The sequence below is a fragment of the Melopsittacus undulatus genome, chromosome 3 (genome assembly GCF_012275295.1).
Source record: "Melopsittacus undulatus isolate bMelUnd1 chromosome 3, bMelUnd1.mat.Z, whole genome shotgun sequence".
NCBI lineage: Eukaryota > Metazoa > Chordata > Aves > Psittaciformes > Psittaculidae > Melopsittacus > Melopsittacus undulatus.
The window spans coordinates 17,928,363-17,948,421 of NC_047529.1; the positions used below are offsets into that span (position 1 = coordinate 17,928,363).

At 41.8% G+C, this 20,059-nt stretch overlaps 1 protein-coding gene across 1 annotated transcript; it reads right to left on the reverse strand.

Moving 5' to 3' along the window:
- Positions 1-1,423: 1,423 nt before the first annotated feature.
- On the reverse strand, positions 1,424-6,887 carry LOC101879124 (opsin-5-like). The gene is made up of 4 exons (XM_005146417.3): positions 6,799-6,887; positions 3,486-3,779; positions 2,540-2,871; positions 1,424-1,776 (listed from the first exon to the last, which is right to left on the reverse strand). The coding sequence occupies exons 1-4, from the start codon at positions 6,869-6,871 to the stop codon at positions 1,432-1,434; spliced, it is 1,044 nt and encodes a 347-aa protein (XP_005146474.2). The 5' UTR covers positions 6,872-6,887; the 3' UTR covers positions 1,424-1,431.
- Between the last annotated feature and the right edge of the window lie 13,172 nt (positions 6,888-20,059).

Consider the following 20,059-nt stretch of genomic DNA (forward strand, 5'->3'; position numbering starts at 1 on the left):
CCTGTGTGGAACCATATGAGACAAACGGCCTGTGCAGACCTTTGGAGGGGCAGTCTCTGGCATGATGGCCCTGTCCCACTTCACTTTGTTTTGGCTTCTTGCTCATTGCATCCTGTCATAAAATGAGAGTATGACTGCCCTGGGATAGTGCTTTTTTCTGTGGTGAAAGAGGCTGTAGCTTACTTCTGAGATGTTCAGCACCATAACACTTCTTTCAAACTGAGATTTGCTGCAGTTGGTTGGAAATTCAGATCCAACTAAGAGCATTGTATCTTCATTTCAAAGATTGCAGTTGATACAGATCTTTACTTAAAATAAGTTTGTTCACAGGGGCACATGCACGTAGTCTCACACTGCTCAAAAACAAGGAGGTCTAGTGACTTCCTTTTTCTTCATAGAATTATAGCATAGTTTGAGTTTGAAGGGACCTTAAAGATCATACAGTCCCAACCCCCTGCCACAGGCAGGGACACCTGCCACTAGACCAGGTTGCTCAAAGCCCCGTCTGTCCTGGCCTTGAATACTTCCAGGGACTGGGCATCCACAATCTCTCTGGGCAACCTGTGCCAGTGTCTCACCACCCTCACAGAGAAGATTTTCTTTCCACTATCTAGTCTAGATCTGCCCTCTTTCAGTTCAAAATCAATCCCTCTGGTCCTATAAAACATGCCTGTATAAAAGTTCCCATAATAGAAGAGCTGTTATACCTGTTATACCTCAGCCACCAACAGCACAAGTGCACAGTTCCTTTTGCTGAGGGATTCCTTCACTTCTCATTTTGCTATTTGTGACATGCAGAAGTCTTCCTTCACTGACTGCCACATTCCCACCTAACTTCTGAAGGCTGAGGCTGCTCAACTCCTTTTTGACTGTGTTTTGAGAAGTGAAACTGTACCTCTTGACTGAGCAAGGGACTGTAAATCCCTATCAGACATTTTGATATCAGCCACTTTTATCTCCTGACAGTATTTCTTGCTACCTATATGGTTTTCTGCCTGTATTGCTGGAAAACTGCATACTCAGCTGTATTTGTTTGGCAGCACACTGTGTTCAATCTACAGTTTTCTCTGATGGCTGTTTTACTGAAAGAACCAAGATTTTACAGATAGGTTGCATTATAAAGTCTAAAGTATAAGAAATAAACCCCACAATAATAATTTCTCTTTTAATTACACTGTCTTCCTGTAAATAAGTTTAGCTTATATCTTTTTTATGTTTAGTACATAAATCTATTTCCTCTGAATTGGAAATTCTTGAAAAAAATAGTAGGTTCTTTTGTTGTGTAGCATAAAGATAATATTTAAGAGTTGCTTAAAAATATATAAGTAAACCTCTGAATTTGACATAAGATATGCAGTGCTGCATTCCTACTCATTTGGACCTCTGAGGAAGCCCAAGTTTTGACCCCTGTTATGCTACCACCGCTGCATCTCAGCGAGCTGCAGCTCCCTGGTTCTCCACCTTTGCAGTTGCAGAGAGACGCACATTGTCTCTCCCGCTCCACATTGACATGGGATTTTCGGCAGAGTTGTCAGAGCTGAAGAAATGAGCTCGCCAGCCACAGCAGCACTGCAGCTGTTTGAGTTCACAACGGAAAGTTTTGCTGAAGATGTAGTAAATAAAAGGGTTATACGCTGTTGAAGATTTGGCAAACAGACAAGGCAGCAGTGTAACAACAGGCTGCAGGGATTCGCTGGGGTTAAATATGGACCAGAAGCTGGCTGCTGCATACGGTGTCCACGAGCTCAGGAACCCAACCGAGATGAGCACAGCCATCTGAAAGGAAAACAGGCATTCAGTTCCCAGTTGCACTGATACTCAGGCATGTGGTGCGTGGATGTAACCATGCCTGAAACAGCTGAAATATCTGACACTGTATGCTTGTTATGTTGTGACATGAGCACAGCTACATTGGACCGTACGTATATGCTTTTATTCCCATCTAGCAGATCTGCACTGTGGGTTTCTTACAAGGCACTTGTTTTCATCTTCTTCCCTGACTCTGGCTGCAACGTCACAGGAGACCCAGCCTAACTGGTTAGTGTAGCCTATCAACAGACTGGTCTCTAGAGAGCTTGGATCAATTCTGCTTTTCCACAAGAAATTAGCAACTGAAGTGCTTATTTGCAATAATGATATATTAAAAAGTTCTCTTTCTGTACAGAATTTCTGTGTAACGCTCACTCAGTATAGCCACTCAGTTAATTAAAAATACCTAGGATGCAGGACAAGACCTTCAGTCCAGCTACATCATGAAAGAATCCAGCAGGTCTTCCAGCATGATTGGATACCTGGTTGTCCATGAAAATCTTGGATGTAACTGCCTAAAGATTTAATGAGCTGCACTGTAGCTATGATATATTACCATGACCAAGCTATTGGAATGACAATGTGGATGACACTGGAACCATGTCTCCATCTTTGGTCAATACTAGACAAAAAAAATTAAGGGTTATTATCATGAGCTATGTGTGAGCAGAGCCAGTTCTCTGCGAGCTCCTGATTACTGTAGGCTCTTCTCATCACTGGGACAACTCACCAATGTCAGCTTCTTCTCCAGTTTAGCTGCATTAGGAATCCTGTCAATATTCTGGATCTCTTGGTATGCTTTATGAACCTTCCAGGCAATTCCCAAGTAACAGGTAATGATGGTCAGTGCAGGCAAGACTGTGCACAGGAGGAACATGCTCAGAATGAAGGAAAAGCCATTGGAGGAGTTGTGGAACTTGCTCCAGGCTATTGTACAAGAGATGCCAAATGGCTCGGGGCCGTAGTAGCCCCAGCCTACCAAGGGCAGAATGGCCCAGAGCAAGGAGTAGAGCCAGATGAAAGTAATCAAGATGCGAACAGTGTTCTTGGTGATTTTGTTACCTGCAAGAAAGAGGAAGAGCAAGCATGTATGGAACTCTTCTCAGCTACATGTTTTTTGCTGTAGCTTCTCCTCAAAGAGAAGGGTGGTAGCTACAAACATGCTTTGGCTGCTGCTGCAGTTCCGGAACCTTTGGTCTTCTTGAGGAACTTAACAGAGACTTTTCATGGATTGGGTGAGACCTGAGTGCAGACCTCACTGATGATCTGAGCTTTTATAAGTCAGGGAGCTTTATAAGATCAAGTTGACCCCAAATGTACCAGTCACCCAGCCCAGGAATGCCAGAGAACACTCCTTCCTCTCAAATTCCAGTATGTCAGTGTGTCTGCTTGCACACAAATAGGAAGCCAAGAGTCTGGGCCAGCAAAGCATTTGGGCTCTCCAAACTCTCAGGTAGTTTTACTTGGTATTACTGAGAAGTGGAAAGTCCTCATTGTTTCATAAGGAATTTAATCAGATCCTTACAGGAACATTAGGGTTTGATACTGGACTAAAAGTTGAGGCTTATTCCTACAGTTACTGAACTGATATGCCATGCCATATTCCACAAACTACCTCTCTGACCATAACAGCCCAAATGCTCCACTACAAGATTACCAGAAGCTTAATTACTTACTGTTAGATTTGGATGAATTGGTAACAAGGAATCGAATCACAGCCATGGCACAGAGGGTCATCATACTGCAGACACCAAAAAGGAAACCCATCAGGGCATAATATATGCAGGATGCATCTCCTCCCAGCCAAGCATGGTTCCAGGCAGATGCAATGGCCAATGGATACATGCTGATGGCCATTCCAATATCTGCTACTGCCAAGTTGACTGTAAGCAGCTCTGGTGACTTCAGTAGGGAAGAGCGTTTCACGGCTGTAGCAAGGACGGCTGAATTTCCAAGGATTGTCAAGATGGCTGAAAGAGAATCATCAGCACAGGCAATAATATCACATAGTTAACACAGCTGTGAAGTGTTAGCCTAACATCCAGAAGAGAGCAGACTAGGAGATTAGCCGGAGTTCAGAGTGTCCCAAGTCAGCACAGTACTACTGGTGTGTATCTGCTATTCCCTGCCATGATACCTTGTTCTTCAGCTCATGATGAGGAAACTCATTCTCTTAGCTAGCAGATAGGAAATGCTGCTTGGATGGCATTTCTGAGAGCTGCTACACAGCTCAGCGTCTTCATCACAACATCCACTGGACTGAGGGAAATTTTGTCATATGAATAGTAGACCATATCTTGCCCCTTCATATCTTCACACTGTAAATCTTCACTTCCATGTCACACCCTCTCTCCATGCACTATATCCCACCTATTCCCCTGTGGCTCCCCTCTCGTGTATAGCTCACACCTGCAAACTCCACTCTCTCTCAGCATCTTGCACAACACACTAGGAAGTAAAACAGGTGTACCCATCTTCATATTTCCCCTATCATATCCTCATTTACTTCTCCTTCCTACTGAAGAACTCCAGCTGCCCTCCACTTCCCAAAGCCCTCCTTCTCCCTTTACAATGTATCTTCCACTGGAGCCCCAGCACAAGCTCTCAGGCTCTGAGCTGTCTCAACAGTCAACATATGCTGGCTTGGCAGCTCCTTGCTTGTCACTACATGCTGCAGCTTAGACACCCACACTATTCGTATGGTCTGAGTGCAGTGAAGCAGACCATGAAAATGGTTTAGCCAGAGGCATGCAACAGACCAGAGATTGCTTTGTAAAAGGACCTGTTGGATATACATTATTCAGACAAACCATAGGGCTTCAGAGCATTCAGGACAACCATGTGAAAAATACAAGTAGCAAACTACTAATTTTTTCTTCTATTTCAGGTGAACATTGTGCTGGAGCTACATTTTGATCAAAGGTTTTCTTGAGAAGCCATAAGTGCAATTGGAAAACAGAAAAAGATTCTATCATTCCCTTGTCCCTGTGAACACAGGGAGGCTGCATTTGCTCACAGACACCACATAATAAAGTGCTCACAGAGGAATTAATAAAGGCCCATGCAACAAAATGGAATAAACATATTGGCATAAATCCAAGAATAAGCAGAGATGTCAAGAGAAAGCCTTAAAAAAAACAGAGGTACAAACCTGAGACCCCACATCCCTCATTCACTTTCTAACCACAGACATTCACTTGGCATGCCTGGATATCTTGAAGTGTTCCCCGAGCTCTCAACAGCTGTATGTCTGCACACACAAGATGCCCACAGTGGCTTGGCATGAGACTGCTTGATGACAGCCAGCAACTTGTAGCTTGGTGCTAAGAGTCTTCTCTTGCCAAATGGGACATCCATGGGCTTCAGGAGGAAAATTAATTCACTTCACTTATCTTCTGAGAGAGCCCTAACAACCACCATGCATAAAGTAGGAAGTAGCTCTTAGTCTTACCATCAGAGATAGACATCTGGGCACACATTGACTTTGACAGATGCTATTTCTTTCCATCCCACTGCCTGTGAGGCTGCTGGCTGGCATGGGACAGAACAGTTCAAGATTGGGCTAGTAATCAAATAGCAGAGATGCCAGTGGTGAGTGCTGAAGCCGCTGCCCTAGCCTGGGTTTGTAATGAAAACATCATTTCAGGGGACATATAGGCCCTGCTGCAGGCTCCAGTGAGGTGGCAAAACTACAGATAAATGCAGCATGGTTTCCAGTTAAGCTCACTGCTTCATATATGGGATGTTCCTGAGATTCCCTATGCAATGTAGTGATCCTGGGTGCCACACAGGGCTCTTGATCCAATGTTGCAAGCTGTATCTGAAGTCTGGGTGCCTAAAAGCCCTTTAGGACAGCCGTGATACTGTAGCATGGTGGGACAACAGCAGTATCAACAAGGGGAGCTCCAGCCCCCTGTCCTTTATTGCTGCCCATTACCTTGTCTGTACCTACATATTTACATTTCTTTGAGAAAGGAGCTGGCTTCCTAACTTGAATTTAAATAAAAACTCTTCCTTGTTTTGCAGATAGTGATTTTTCTCACTCTCAGTTGTGCTCTCTGCTGCAGCTCAACTGAGGGGACAGCATAGTGCAGTGCAATGAAAAGTGTGCAGGAACAGGGGTGAGATGTGAAACCTAAAGCCCAGCATTGCTGCCCAAAGTCTCTCTATTAAAGCACATAAAAATACATGTTTATCTTTCTTCGACGCACCTCAACCAGAGTTTTCAAATGAGCTGAAGGGATGCAGGTACTTGCATCGGGGTTGGAACTAGATGATCTTAAGGTCCTTTCCAACCCTAACTATTCTATGATTCTATCTTAGCAAAATTCAGTTGAACTGCATGCCTAAACCAATCCTGCTCCTCTCCAAATCTACAACATCAGTAACCAAATCACCTGGGTATATGCAACAAACAGACAAGGAAGTAAACACTTAGCTAGAGCCGTGCTGGAGCACACTGGTAGAAAACCCCGCTTGCATTTAATTTTTAATATGCCTTCAGCAGAGTAAACAGACCATTATAAAAACTAGAACTGCTATTTGGAAACCTTTTGCTATTTTATACCAGTTTGTTCTCCCAAGACACAGCTGCTCTTCAAGCATAATGGCAGTTCACCCCATGCCAAGGGTCAGACCAAAGTTATTCTCCCCTAATCAGCCTCATGAAATGAGCTGCTTCATCTCTCAGTTAATGGGGCTGAGATACTAGGATAAGCAGTAGACAACTTAAATACTTGTGATGCCCCAGAGACAAACTTGTGCGGGCAAGTCTTCAGCGTGAAAAAAAAAGATTGCAAATCTGAGAGCAGAGATTAATCCTGACATCCAACCAACCTGAGGGCACTAAACAGGGGAACCTGTGTGGGAACATATTTGCTATCATTTCCCTCCAGCTTCCTCTGACTGACTGCAGCACAACCAGGACAGCTCCGGTGTGTCTGCTCCTAGGCTTCAAGCAAGCAAGCAGGCTGTGAAGGCAGAACTCACCTATGATCAGAAGGAAGACCCCAGCTCCATAATCCACTACCGGGTGCAGTTTGGAAATGTACTGCTCCTCCATTGCCCCTTGTGGAAGTGGGTGAAGGCTTTAAATCAAAGGTGAAGTGACTGTAGGGGCAAAGAAACTCTTCCTCATGGTTTGCCTGCTGCAGATGTGAGCTGGGCAGTTGGATGTTGTCAGTGTGAAGGGACCCTTCTGCTTTCTCCTCTCTCCCTCCCTCTTATGTGGCAGGGGATAAGCTTGGAATGAGAGAAAGGCTCCCTCCCTGGAGAGACAGAGTGAAAGCCCGCCTGCCTGGCTGGCAAAGCATCTCTCCACCCACCCCTCTTCTCACACTGCTCTGCTCCTGGGCTAGTCAATAAACTTCACAATTCAAACCCCCCAGACTGCCACTGCTGAGCAAAATCTATTGTCGTTCACCCAGCGGCAGCCTTGGGGAATTAATTCAGACTGGTGGATGAGGCAGGGGGTGAGATGTTTTGTTTTCCAGCTTTATAGCTGGGAAGTACGAGGTTGGGGTGGGGGATCTCTATGCTGAAGTGTTTAGAAGAAAGCTGTTCGCTGTGGGGGTTCAGAAGGGTCAGTCACACCACAGACTTTCAGAGCTGCTCCAGGGCAGAACCAGAGGATGTTCAGTCCAGTCTGCAAAGCACCACAGGAAAACCAAGCTCTGATTTCACTTCAGTGACATATCAGTGTTTTTACTTGGCAAGCAACCAGAGCAATGCTTCACATCCAAGCTTACCTTCTCCTTGCAATATTTGAGCCTACAATTGTCATAATGCTCTCCCAGTCTTTATAAACAACACTAAGTTTTGCTCCAGTCTCCAAATGTGTTACAGACTCATCTATCAATTTACATACACAGGTCTTGATTTCAGTGCACATAATTCACATCTCTGTAGTTGCAATGCCATTAACTTGACTTTTAACCTGGGCAGCACCCAGCCAGCACATTGAAGAGCTGATCTTTCTAAATTATTTAATTCCAGTACCTAGATATGCTAAACTGCATTAGCATCATTCTCTGCTTGGCCTATTTTACTCTGTTCAGACTTAGGGAATTTTAAGATCTGCAAGAGCACATAGGGATCTCATGTGTAATTTTAAGTGGAATTTAGGTGCTTAAGCATAGCAGTAACAACCTGAATTCTGGAATCCTTAAGAATCTGAGAGTCTTTAAAAGCTTTGAGTTTCACCAGAAAGTAAAACTGGCCATACACAGTTACGCTGCCACTTCATCTTTGCTGCATGTATCTGTGCTCCTGTGCTGAAGCTGTCTGGATTTACACACCAGGGATCTTGCACTGGAGACTTTGAGGAGTTTAATTCATCAGCACACTACATGCAACACAACACATATAGCACAGGGCTCAGTAGCACTCACAGCCTTCTCAGGCCTCCTTTGCCCTAAAAGCTTATCCATCCTCCATGAAATGGAGAAATTAGTTCCCTCCTCTGCTTTCAGAGACTTGTGTACATGTTTTTCCTGTAAGAGCATTTTATTCTGCAGGTTACAGATAGTTTGGGGGTGAGAAAAATGGCATAACAGAGAGATGCTTTACTCTCCACTTGAAGCTGTGGAAGCTCCACACCTAGGTCACATGACTGGAGGGAGAAAAACCAAGTGGTACCTGACTGTCTAGTATGGTTCTGAAGGGAGCTCTTGCTCCAAAAGCTATTAATGTATTTTGCAACAGCTATAGTATAAAAAAACAAACCAAAACTGCAGGGGCAGTGGTGGTTCAGTACTGCTCACTAGCTACATCTATAAAGAGAATTGATCTCACAGAGGTGCTGCTCAGGGTATAGTTATCACTTCAGAGAAACAAAATCCCTGTACCTGTGACCATGACTCCACTGCCAGCATCTTAGGTGTGATGAGTTTTGTTCTTAGTAAATCTGTCTCTACTTCTGAACAGAGATCTCATATATCAAATTCACCACTAATTCTGCTGCCACAGACACAACCTTTGTTTTTAAAGAAGACTGAGCACTACAAATTACTCCTGGGGAGATTCCAACTGGACACAAGAAAATGTTTCACAGTGAGAACAATCAGCCATTGGAATAATCTCCCCAGGGAAGTGGTGGAAGCCCCAGCATTGGAAACTATTAAGATTCTGCTGGACAGGGTGCTGGGACATCTAGTCGAAGTCAGTGCTTTGCCTAGAAATATTGGACCAGATGATCCTTGATGTCTCTTCCAGCCTTCTATGGTTCTATGATTTTATCCTCAGAAACCACTTCCCTGTGGTAAGCTACTTCTTGACAGAGGATGACTTATGTTTAGTTGGCTCAAGTGCTTCTGAAAATTCCCCCAAGCATCACATCACTCCAAAGTCAGCAGAAGCACAATGGAGTAGGTACTCATGGCATAGGTAAGCAATAGGAGATGGAACAGTCCACTGGTTCTTCTCCAGAATTTATAAAATTCTAGTTCAATGGCAGAAATTGCTGGTCTGAAAAATCTGAACAGGTGAGACAAGAAGGTTATGAGGCTGTATAGACTGGACAGCTAGGAAGGCATGAGCTATGGGTAGAGGAAAGAAAACACAGGTAGGAGGGACTTTGATCTTACCTGGATGAAGAGAAACACTGATATTCCAAACCCCAATTCAATGAAAAGAGCACACAGAATCACTGAGGAGGGAAGGCACCTCTGAAGGTCATACAGTTCAAGACTGCTGCTCAGGATCAGGTACAGCCGATTGCTCAAGGCTGTGTCCAGTTGTATTTTGTATATCTCCAAGGATGGAGACTCCAAAATAGGTGGAGGTCTGTGGTGGACAACTTGTTCCAGTGCCCCTTTGTGGTCTCCTTCAAAGTCTCATATAGTCTATGACTAAAGATATCACCTAACTCAAGAAATCAAGCACCTACTGGTGAGATGTTCAGTCCAGTTGTCCTTCACCATGCTCTCTGGCAGCAGATATTCAGCTGAATGTGGTTGGTTGTTGCAAAGCTTCTCAAGCCTTAAGTGTATAACTGAATATCAGTTTCTTATTAGTCTAGGAAGGTAGGATAGGCACAATATTAATTATAAAAGGAACTTCTATCAGCAAAGGCTAAAAAATTACAGCTATGATGTCTCAAAAACTTGCTTATAAGGGAGAGTCTTAAATAGCTTGATCAAATCAGTGTAATCTGTTCAAGAATGAGAAGTCAGCATTTGATCCCAATTTGGGGAAGAAATGTCTGCTAGTATCAGCAAAGCACAGTAAATCCTGTGACAGAAAGTAGAAGACTGCTGCAATCTGACAATTAATCCTGTATAGTGCACACAAAACTATAATACTGGTAAATTAAACAATGTCAGATCAACACAAAGATGCTGGAATTCAACTGTTCACCTTGATAAATTCACAGAACAGCTGCTGGCACTGTTTTGGGCTGACCCAGCTAGCACTGCCCTAAGTCATTCCCAGGCACAGGCCAGCTGAATGAGCCCAGGACCATTCCCAGGAGGCAGTAAAGTCATCAGTTTCAAAGGCAAAGTGATCCTGTTTAGTTCCCTGGTACAGATGTTGCCCAGTGGTTTTGCTCTTATCCTGGGTGCAACCATTTAGCTGAGAAATAGATTCTCAAGGTGGGCAGTCACTGGATGAGAAGTGACTTTTAAAGGACTGTTAATGCTCAAACAGAGCTTATCATTCTGATAAGGAAAATTCTTTTTAAAGTTTACTGGCCTGTGCTACATAGTTAGCTCACCTAATGGGTTTTTTTTTTTTTTTGGCTTTTCTTGGTGAAAACATAACCGAGGACTCAGTTCAAGGAGCCTGATGTCATCGAATCCAAGACAGGTCTCCTGCTTTCCCACTTGCTGAATGGTCCATCCTCTCTCTACTGAAATAAGACACTAAATTTCTTCAGGCAAGCAAAAGGAAACCAGAGTCAAGTTTAAAACATTTTGCTGAGAATTTAATTACTCCCTGAGTACTGCATTTGTGGGCACCTTAGATTAAACTGTGTGGATATTTCATGCTGGTTCTGATGGCATTTCATTTATTGTGAAACCATGAAATTAGCATTAACATGGGTAGGATTACATCAACAGCTCAGTTATAAAATGGAAAAAAAAAAGAAAATAAATGATTAAAATCAGAAGAGCTGACTGATCCCAAATCCAGTGCATTATTCTTGTGTCATTTAACAATAGCAAGTTGTACCCAGCATTATCTTTCTACATAGCAGATCAATCTAGATTATCTATTTACAACCAAAGCACAAAGTTTATGCATCCTGACAGATCCAATTTGAGAGGATCATATTTTAGAAGTGTTTTGTGAAATTGCCCTTCAATTTAAGAAAGTACTCTTTGAATTAGATGGATAGAAGAATAAAGTTGCTACCTGCTCACTTTTTAAAATTTATATGAGACTTTGAACAAAAAAAGTGAACTCACTATAAAAACATAAGTGTGTATGATTTAAATATATACATGTTGATGTAAACATATATATATATATATAAAGTTCCTATTGTTGATGTAAAACAGGGTGTGGGTTGAGTAATTACTTGATGCTACTAAGTTAGGATGTCCTACAACTCTATTGTTATTTTCCACAGGGAAAAAAACCTGGTATCCTGAATTCTGAATATGGGAGCTGTTCTGAATTATCATTTTGCCAGTATATGGTAATTCATTTTGCAGAGATGAAGTGTCTCAATGTTTGGAGCTGTTTGGAGTAAGAATATTAGGTTTAGTTTGGTACTATATATCAATAGCTTTGATATCTCCTGATATCTGTCCCTACCTGCACAGAATTCATGTCTACCAAAAATAGTCATTTATCAATTAGAAGATGTGCATAGCTTTGCTATTCCTGTTTATCAGTGGCTGCTCTGTCCAAATCTACTCTCTGTGAAGACTGAGATTTCAAGCTGAACAGAATACTGCAAACAGTCTGCTTGGAGAGTCCCTTTTGGGTGCCTTCTCCTCAAAACAAGTTTGCCATGATACACACTCAAGCTTTTTCATTAACAGATGCGACCTTTTTCTCCTCCTTGGATGAGACAGCCTCATCATACTCTCCAGGAATTCCTATGAATTCCATTCATTTAATTATTAGTCTATTTCTGCAGTCTTACTTTTTGAGGCTCACCTTTGAGACCTCTAGCTGAGCTTCTAGCTTTCATCTCCACTTCTGCAAACCAGAATGAGCATTTAAGTTGAATTCTCAGTCTGCTCATGAAGTTGTATGTTTTCAACAACCAAATCTTGTTTAAGCTGGTATTTGCAACCTCAAGCATAGTAATTTGTTAATTGTTTTCTTCTGGATATCTGCACAGACTTGCATGTTATTGCCTGAGGGGTTATTTACAAAGTCTAAATTTGGTCTAGGGACACTGACCTCCCTAGCTTCCCTCCACAGTAATTGAAGGTAGCTGCCCCGTTGAAGAATACAGTTTGGATCAGTAAATTCTGCTCTTTTACTAAAACCATTTTAACATATAATACTTGGCTGTTGGTTAACGCAGTCAAAGTGAGTACTGCTCTCCATCACAGCAGTCAGAGACTCCCCCAGAAGAACTGTGTTGGAACTGTTATTCTGGTGTTTGACCCCAGAGCAGGCTCCAAACCCAAGACCATCTTGTACACATAGGACTGAAAGATTACCTCAAGATTTCTTGTATCACTTCTGTTCCTCACTTTTAAGTCGTTTAATGCTACTGGGAGTTTGAGGTGAGGAGTTAAAATAGCACTTTTAACACTAAATCAATGACCAGTGATTGAGTTATGAAGAAACAAAAAAACTTGTACAACTTCCACACTAGGACTAGTAAGTATATAATGGAATTAAAGCCAGAAACTCATATTTATTAAACAACAATGTCACCATTTGTTTGTATCTGGTAAACACTGATACTCATAACACATTGGTGAAAAGGAGAGGTCAAGATGTACAGCTGTGAGGAAAGTCACATGCAGAGTAAAGATGTGTTGTGTCTTTGATGTGACAAGCCAGCTCTTTTCAGCTGGGCAATAAGATGCCCTCTCAGGGACAGGGGGGATTAATTTTGTTTTTTTGTTTGTTTGTTTTCATATTTTCCAAATACAAAATGAAAAGGACTAATTTGAAAAGCAATCTAAAAAGAAGACAAAGTACAAACATAGCATGAGGTGGGAAGGGAAAGGTGCTAATGAGATATGAAAAAGTTAATTCAACATGCAAATATGAAGCATATTATATCTCTTTCAAAGGTGTGAGAAGACACTATGAGTGCAAAGGAAATGGCACCAAAGATGCTAACATAAAATGAAAAATACTATAATGTCAGGAAAGGCTTGCTCAGCCTGGAGAAGTGAAAGCTCAAGGGAGATCTTAGAGCAGATTCTGGTACCTGAAGGGAGCCTACAAAAAATCAGGAGATGGATTTTTTTTTACAACAGCATGTAGGGATAGAATAAGGGAGAATGGTTTTAAACTGAAAGAGGGGAGATTTAGATTAGATATTAGAAAGGTGTTCTTCATTATAAGGGTGGTGAGACACTGGCACAGGGTGCGCAGAGAAGCTGTGGCTGCCCCATGCCTGGCAGTGTTCAAAGCCAGGTTGGACAGGGCTTGGAGCAACCTGCTCTAGTGGAAGGTGTCCCTGCCCATGGCAGGGGATTGGAACTGGATGAGCTTTAAAGTCCTTTCCAACCTAAACCATTCTGTGATTCTATGAAAAGACAAGAATAAAATATATTGCCCATGGTGTGGAATTGAAGAATGCAAACCTGCTTATATTTAATACTGTGACAGTATTTGAGACCTCAATTTAATAGTAGTATGAACAGAACTGATCCCCTCATTTTCAAGGCTTCAAAGACAAATTTCTGTCCTGTTATGCTGGGTATTACAGAAATAATCATGAGGGTACACTTGCAATTTAAGTAATTTTTCAATTATTAACAGTAGTTTTCAGTAGCAAGCTGTACTGAGTTTTCCTTTGCATTTTGGTCCTGGACTCTATTTATTCATGGTTCTCTGTCATTCAGACCATGGAAAGAAGTCATATAATTCATAGAATGGACCACCCATAACTCTACCACCACAAGAACATTCCTGTGCAGTAGCTCTGTGTCATTATCCTCTGCACACCTCTAGGCAGACTGCATGCAGAAGCATAGCTAAAGAGAAGGGTGAACTGGGAATCAATGCATTGCAGCCACTCTACACCCCCAAAAAAACAGTGAACAGATTCAATAATTTAAGACTCTCTGATTCTGTGTAACTGTAGCATGGTTGCAACAAAGACTTGACTGTGATCCTAAGCTCAGAAGTGTCCTGGAAGTAGCAAAATAGCAATCATGCCATTGGGAGTCAGACCTTAGAAAGGGATCACAGTGTATAGGGCTTTGACTATACCTGCTCAGATCTCTCCAGCAGCACTGGGAGCAGGAAGACCATCTCTTCAGCTTCAAGGCTAGTCCCATCTCTGACCTTTGTCTCTTTTTTAGATGACCTAGTGCTGATTTGTGCTCACTCCTACCTCTTCTGAGTGACAAAATTCAAATCTCTCCTCTTTGTAGGGAAATCCAGAACCATAATGGCACGTAGCATCACTCCAGCAGCACAGGTGGTCCTGGAACTTTGTTCCTTAACTTTGGTAGCAGGACTAGGATCTGGCAGAATTGACAGGACAAAGCAGGCTGTGCCAGTGATGGCCACAAATGAGGATGTTCAATGTGCAGGGCCATATGGAAAGGCAAATACTCGAGGGACCTTTTGAACATAGTCATAAGAAAAATAAAGCCCACCCAGTGCCACCTCTGGTAGATTCTCTTGGTTGCATTCTTGCTTGTGTTGGTGATGCTTGATTCACTGAAGGAGGGAAAGGGGGAATTGTTTTGAAGGGAGCTTGTTAGATCTAGTTAAAGGTAGTCATAAGACAAAGTTACAAGAACGGGAGAGAAGAGATTAAGGTATTTTTCTTATGTTTGGGGACAGAGCTGAAGAATATACTGGTATTCCTTATCCAAATGGTGTAACACAGCTGTGCTGACACCATGGGGTCTCTGGGCACTCTTTAGGTTTTTAGTGTGAAGGACCAAAGGTCCAAGGTGCATTTGCCTCTATTCCCTTTTCCAGTTTCTCCAGAAAGGCAGGAATACAGAAGCCCAGGCGTGTGACACCAAGGCAAGCATGGCTGTGTATCCAGTGCAGACAACACAGTGGAATTCAAGGGTGCAAGGATACATATGCACTACAGAAGAACTCAATGGTAGTGCTCTGGTCTCGCTATTGCCTACTGTATAACATTCATCAACTCACTTCCTTCTTCTTTTGGCCTCTGATTTATCCACAGAGATCCTACATTTCTCAACGTCTGACTGATCTCCTATTTCTGCTCAGTGTCTGGTAACAGTGCTGCACATTACTGGCTTGTGCCTCTCAGCACCATTGTGATGCAACAATAGTTTTAAGAAGGAGGCCAATTTTCTTTCATGTTAGGATTTGGCTAATTTTACTTTTACTAATTTCTAAATGGAACCACACTGGGAATTCAGAAATGCCAAGATTACAACTTATTATTTAAACTTGGGAAAGAAAAATAGACAGGAGCCTAAATCCTACAAAAATATAGTGCAAAATATGAAAGGAAATTCATGGGGATGCTCTCTTTAAAGGAAAAGAACTGGTTTCTTTGTTCAATAAAGAAAGAAGAGGTAGGTAGGCACAACAGAGACATGATGGTAACAAATCTCTTCTGCCCTACAATAAGCTGTAGTGGCACCAACAGTACTCTAATAATGACCCTCTTAAGGAGAACATTGAGCATAGCTGCCTGCCCAGCAGCCCCTAATGCAACAACCCAAAGCTAAGGCAACTTCCCTGGTTCTTAACCTTCATGTGAAACTTCTTGCTTGGCTGAGTGAGTTTGACAGTCACAAGCAACAGGAATGGCACCAGAAGCCTCTTGTCAAAACCCTCTGTCACTTTTCAGGTCTTTATCAAATTTTCAAAATCATGTTCAGGCCTGTTTTTCAGCCTTCAGATTATATTTATGTGAGTGAGAGAAGTCAGAGCTATTCTGTTTTGCCTTCCTTTCCATGGTCTTCTGGCCCTTTAAGCCACGTAGTGTTTAATCTGTGCTATACAAAACTGCCAAGCTTCAAGCTGGCACAGAGCAGGATTGTGAGCCAAAGAAGAGAAACTACTATACTACTCTTGTGTTACTAGTAGATATTGGGCACTAGCATATCAATTGCTTGAGTTTTCCAGGTTAACTGAGCTGCAGCTATGTGTTGCTTCCAGGGAGCATATCCCATATTTCTGCATTGGAAGGTGCTTTAGGGTTTACTTCTTGGCACTCCCTTACCTCTTTGTAGTGATGTAAAATGCCCTTTGCAGGGATATAAGAGATCATCTAAGTTGCAAAAAATAATTCCCACAAGTGTTATTAAATTGCAGTCAGGTGCTCTTCTCATTGCTCTTGATACTTAACAGGAAACAAAAGTGGGATCAGGGGGAAAGTTAAACATTTAGTGGGTATTCCCTGTATTTGCACAGAGAAACTTAGAGCTATTTCCTCCATGTTTAAATAGTGTTTGGCTATGCTTTTGTAATATTGTGCTATCCTTCTGATTACCTTCCAAGGGCCACTTTACATTGAAAAACTAGTAAGAAGACAACAGGTCTCAGAAAAGCTATGAATCACTACAGCCTTCTGCAGCTCTAGGTAGGTACAACACAAATTTCTCTGCTACTTAAGTAATCTGCTGTACATTGGAAAAAATGTCTCACTTTTAAGACCATGGTTCAGATTATTCTGTAATAGACCGTGCTCAAAACCAGCAACTATGAATGTTTTCTGCACTCAATTACACTGAAAAAACAGAGATGAACCTAGGGTCAGAAAAAACAGCAGTCTTGTGGTGATGGCCCTGGGGAGTGCTGGGTTCAGTCCCTTGTCTTGCCACAGTCTTCCTGTCTGTTTTTAGCAAGTGATTAAATCTTTCTGTGCCTTAATACCCCCAAATTAAACTATGGATATCAATAAAGCTTTTTACTTCTTTGTCTCTTTTAAATCACTAACACACTTTGCAGCAGAGTTCTGGCCTGTGCAAAACAGCATTCCCTCAGGCAATGTATGGACACGATTCAAAGGACACCAGTGTGCCAAGAAGCATTCATGGTGGGCAGTTTCCTTCCTGTGCTTGCAAGGAAGAATGTTCAGGCATGTAGATCTGAACAGTGCTACACCTGCCCTGCTGCTCACAGCAGAGTTGATGGTTTGGTTTACTTATAAGTATAGAGCTTGGGGGTATAAGGAGCTTGTTTCTGGGGGCTTGTTGAATTCACATCAGCACATTCAGTCAAAGGCCCCCATGGCACGCTTCAGCGTGTCTGGAAGTAGAGATGCTTGTCACTTGGAAAATCCCTCCCCAAGAGCATTTTATATTTAGTCTATGTTGCAAACATGTTTGATTGCTTCTTTGTTTGTAGACTCCATTTCCTTATTAGGAGAGAATCTCTTTATTCATTCAGAAGGGAAAATTCGAGGCCGTCTTTATCCATTACAGTTATTTAGACAAAACTCTGACAGCCTAAATACAACAGGCACAAAAACCATGAGGTAAATAAAGATCCATAATTATGATGCTTTTTTCAGTCACCATTTCTTTGTTACTGACTTGTGATCAGTTTAATGTGTGGAACTGATAGGATAATGTTAATCTATTTTTGCCTATAACTGAATATATTAAACTATTTCTCTGTCACATGTACTTAGATGGATTTTATAAACTTAACATTGGAACAGAATTTATTTCAGCTAAATAAAATAATTTAAAAGCTTCAGATATATGTTAAACTGGTCCTCCAGACTTCCTCTAGAGTCAGTGGTGAAAGACATGAACTTCTGGTGGAGAAATATCGTTTGAATGAAATCAGTTGTCATTGGAAATGGCTACTGACATTACAGGAAGCCAGAGAGGTGTGTTAAACAAACCACCCGTTTTGAGGTGGCTAGATTTGATTGAGCTGAACCCCATCTTGACAGACTTATTTAAGGCAACACAAGAAACATATAGGAAAGGATAAACTGGAACTTAGGTGTCTCTAATCTTGAGTTATGACTTCAAACTTTTTTATATTCTCCTTGTATCCATAACTAAGAAACCTGAAATTCCTCAGACTATTCAAAAGTCATGAATCCCAAAAATTAAAAAATATTTTAGCTGTCCAACTTTTATTGTTTTCCCAAAGGTTTTGAATTGTTATTTTTTTTTCCTTAAGAAACACAATTAGGACAATGATGTTATTAGTATCTGAATGATCTCAGTTTGACTGTGAAACTCGTATCACACAGGCCTGGGCAACAGAGGGAACACAAAATTGACCCTTTGTTGTTGCAGAAAATTGTTGGTACCTGTAAGGCTCTTCTAGTAAGGCAACAGCATATTCTCTGCGGCATTCTCCAGTGGGGTCAGTCAAAGTATAAGTATTGCAAAAACACCCAAAAAGCCATGAAAATAAGACAAATCCTTGAACCTCCATCTTTTCTTTCCAAAGTCTTCACTTGCCCCCAAAAGCTGCAATATCATTTCATGTTACTTGTTAATTAATGAAGTTTCAAGCTTTGTTAATCCAGTTCAATAATATATTTCCTCTTATCTGTTCTCCATCATATAAATTACAGCTTTGCCAATCTGACAGAAAGAAAGAACATGTGGTTTTATCCCAAAAGTTTTATATACTGGTCTAATGGAATGTGTCCCTGCCCATGGCAGGTAGGTTGGAACTAGATGATCTTTAATGTCCCTTCCAACCCAAACCATTCTGTGGTTCTGCAATTCTACAATTCTATACCTTGAATTCTTTTCAAAGGTATTTTCAGTCCCCTCATCAGTACAGACAGTTTGCTTAATCCATCAGACTTGCTACTGATATGTAGGCTTCAAGATGTCCAAATGGTGAAAGGATAGAGATCATATGCCAGGGAAACAGTTATTGAAGGATTCACACTCTGGTTACAGTCCTATAAATGTTAGTTGCCCACAGGCACCCCTTACATCAGAGAGACAGGAACCCTCCATGTGAAATATCCTACCTATCTTCAGCTGGAGGTCACCTGCCCTTCACAGATCATAATAAGAACCTACATAATCAGTTTAAAATAGACTCCCTAACTTATTCATGTCCCTGGTGACCCAGCTGACTAGACTGCTGGGGCTCCTTGAAGAAGGCAGCTGACCCTCAGAGTGGCTGGGGAAACTGTTATTTGTAAAACACAGATGAGCAGCAGCCGTAGATTGGATGGACAAAGGGATTAAGTATTGATTGTTGTGATGGTGAAGACTCTGGTCTAGATCCACCAAACCAGAGGAGACTTAGGTAACGAAGGGAAGGAATTGTTGTGCTAATGCATGCTAACAGGATAGTACAGACACAGCCTTTTAAGACTAAGCCCCCATATTAGTCTATGACTCACTTTGTTCTGCCTGCTCTGCCATAAAAGTGCTGACTTTTAGCAAATCATTAATAATAAAAACCAGAAGAATGATGTTATCTTGAACTGTGGCACCCATCTGCTAAATTAATGTATGCTGAAAACCCAGGGTTTGCAAAGCCCACTGAAGCCAGTGGAAAGATTCCCATTGACCACAGTGGGCTATGAATCATTCTTGAATGGAAACGGAGCTCCAGTTCCAGTGGCTGTTCTCATCTCCATAAAGATCATTGGGACAGAACCCTTATCAGTCATGGTGTTTGTTGAGTGATAAAACTATTGCTGCTGTTAAGGCGAAGCATACCCTCGTTGTACTCCGAAGTGGGAATGGAATGTGTTCATCCCATCACATTAGACATCTACATCTAAGATAATCACCCTCTGCTTCTCTGGTACTCAATGAAGAGAAATCAGCATTTCATCTGAAACTCATCACTCTGAAATGGACATCTAAAATAGGTCAGATGACTCACATTTTAAATGCCTGTTTCTTCCCATTGACAATAAAGGGAGCTTGAGGTAATTTTCTCAGATTCAGACACTGACATGCGGTTAGAAAGAATTTCACTCCAAGCATCTTCATTAGACAAGCTTCAAAAATGTGTTTTTGTATCTGATTGCTAAATCAAACAGCTAAGCCAACACAAGATCCTAGCAGAAACAGGTTCAGGTAAATCCAGTTGGCTTTGAGCTGGCTTGCATGAACTACAAAGATTTACCTCAGTAAGATTTTATATTAACAGCTTAAAAATATATCAAGTTTTTTCAGTGACAAGATAGCCTTTGAAGTACCCTGCTCTGGTTATA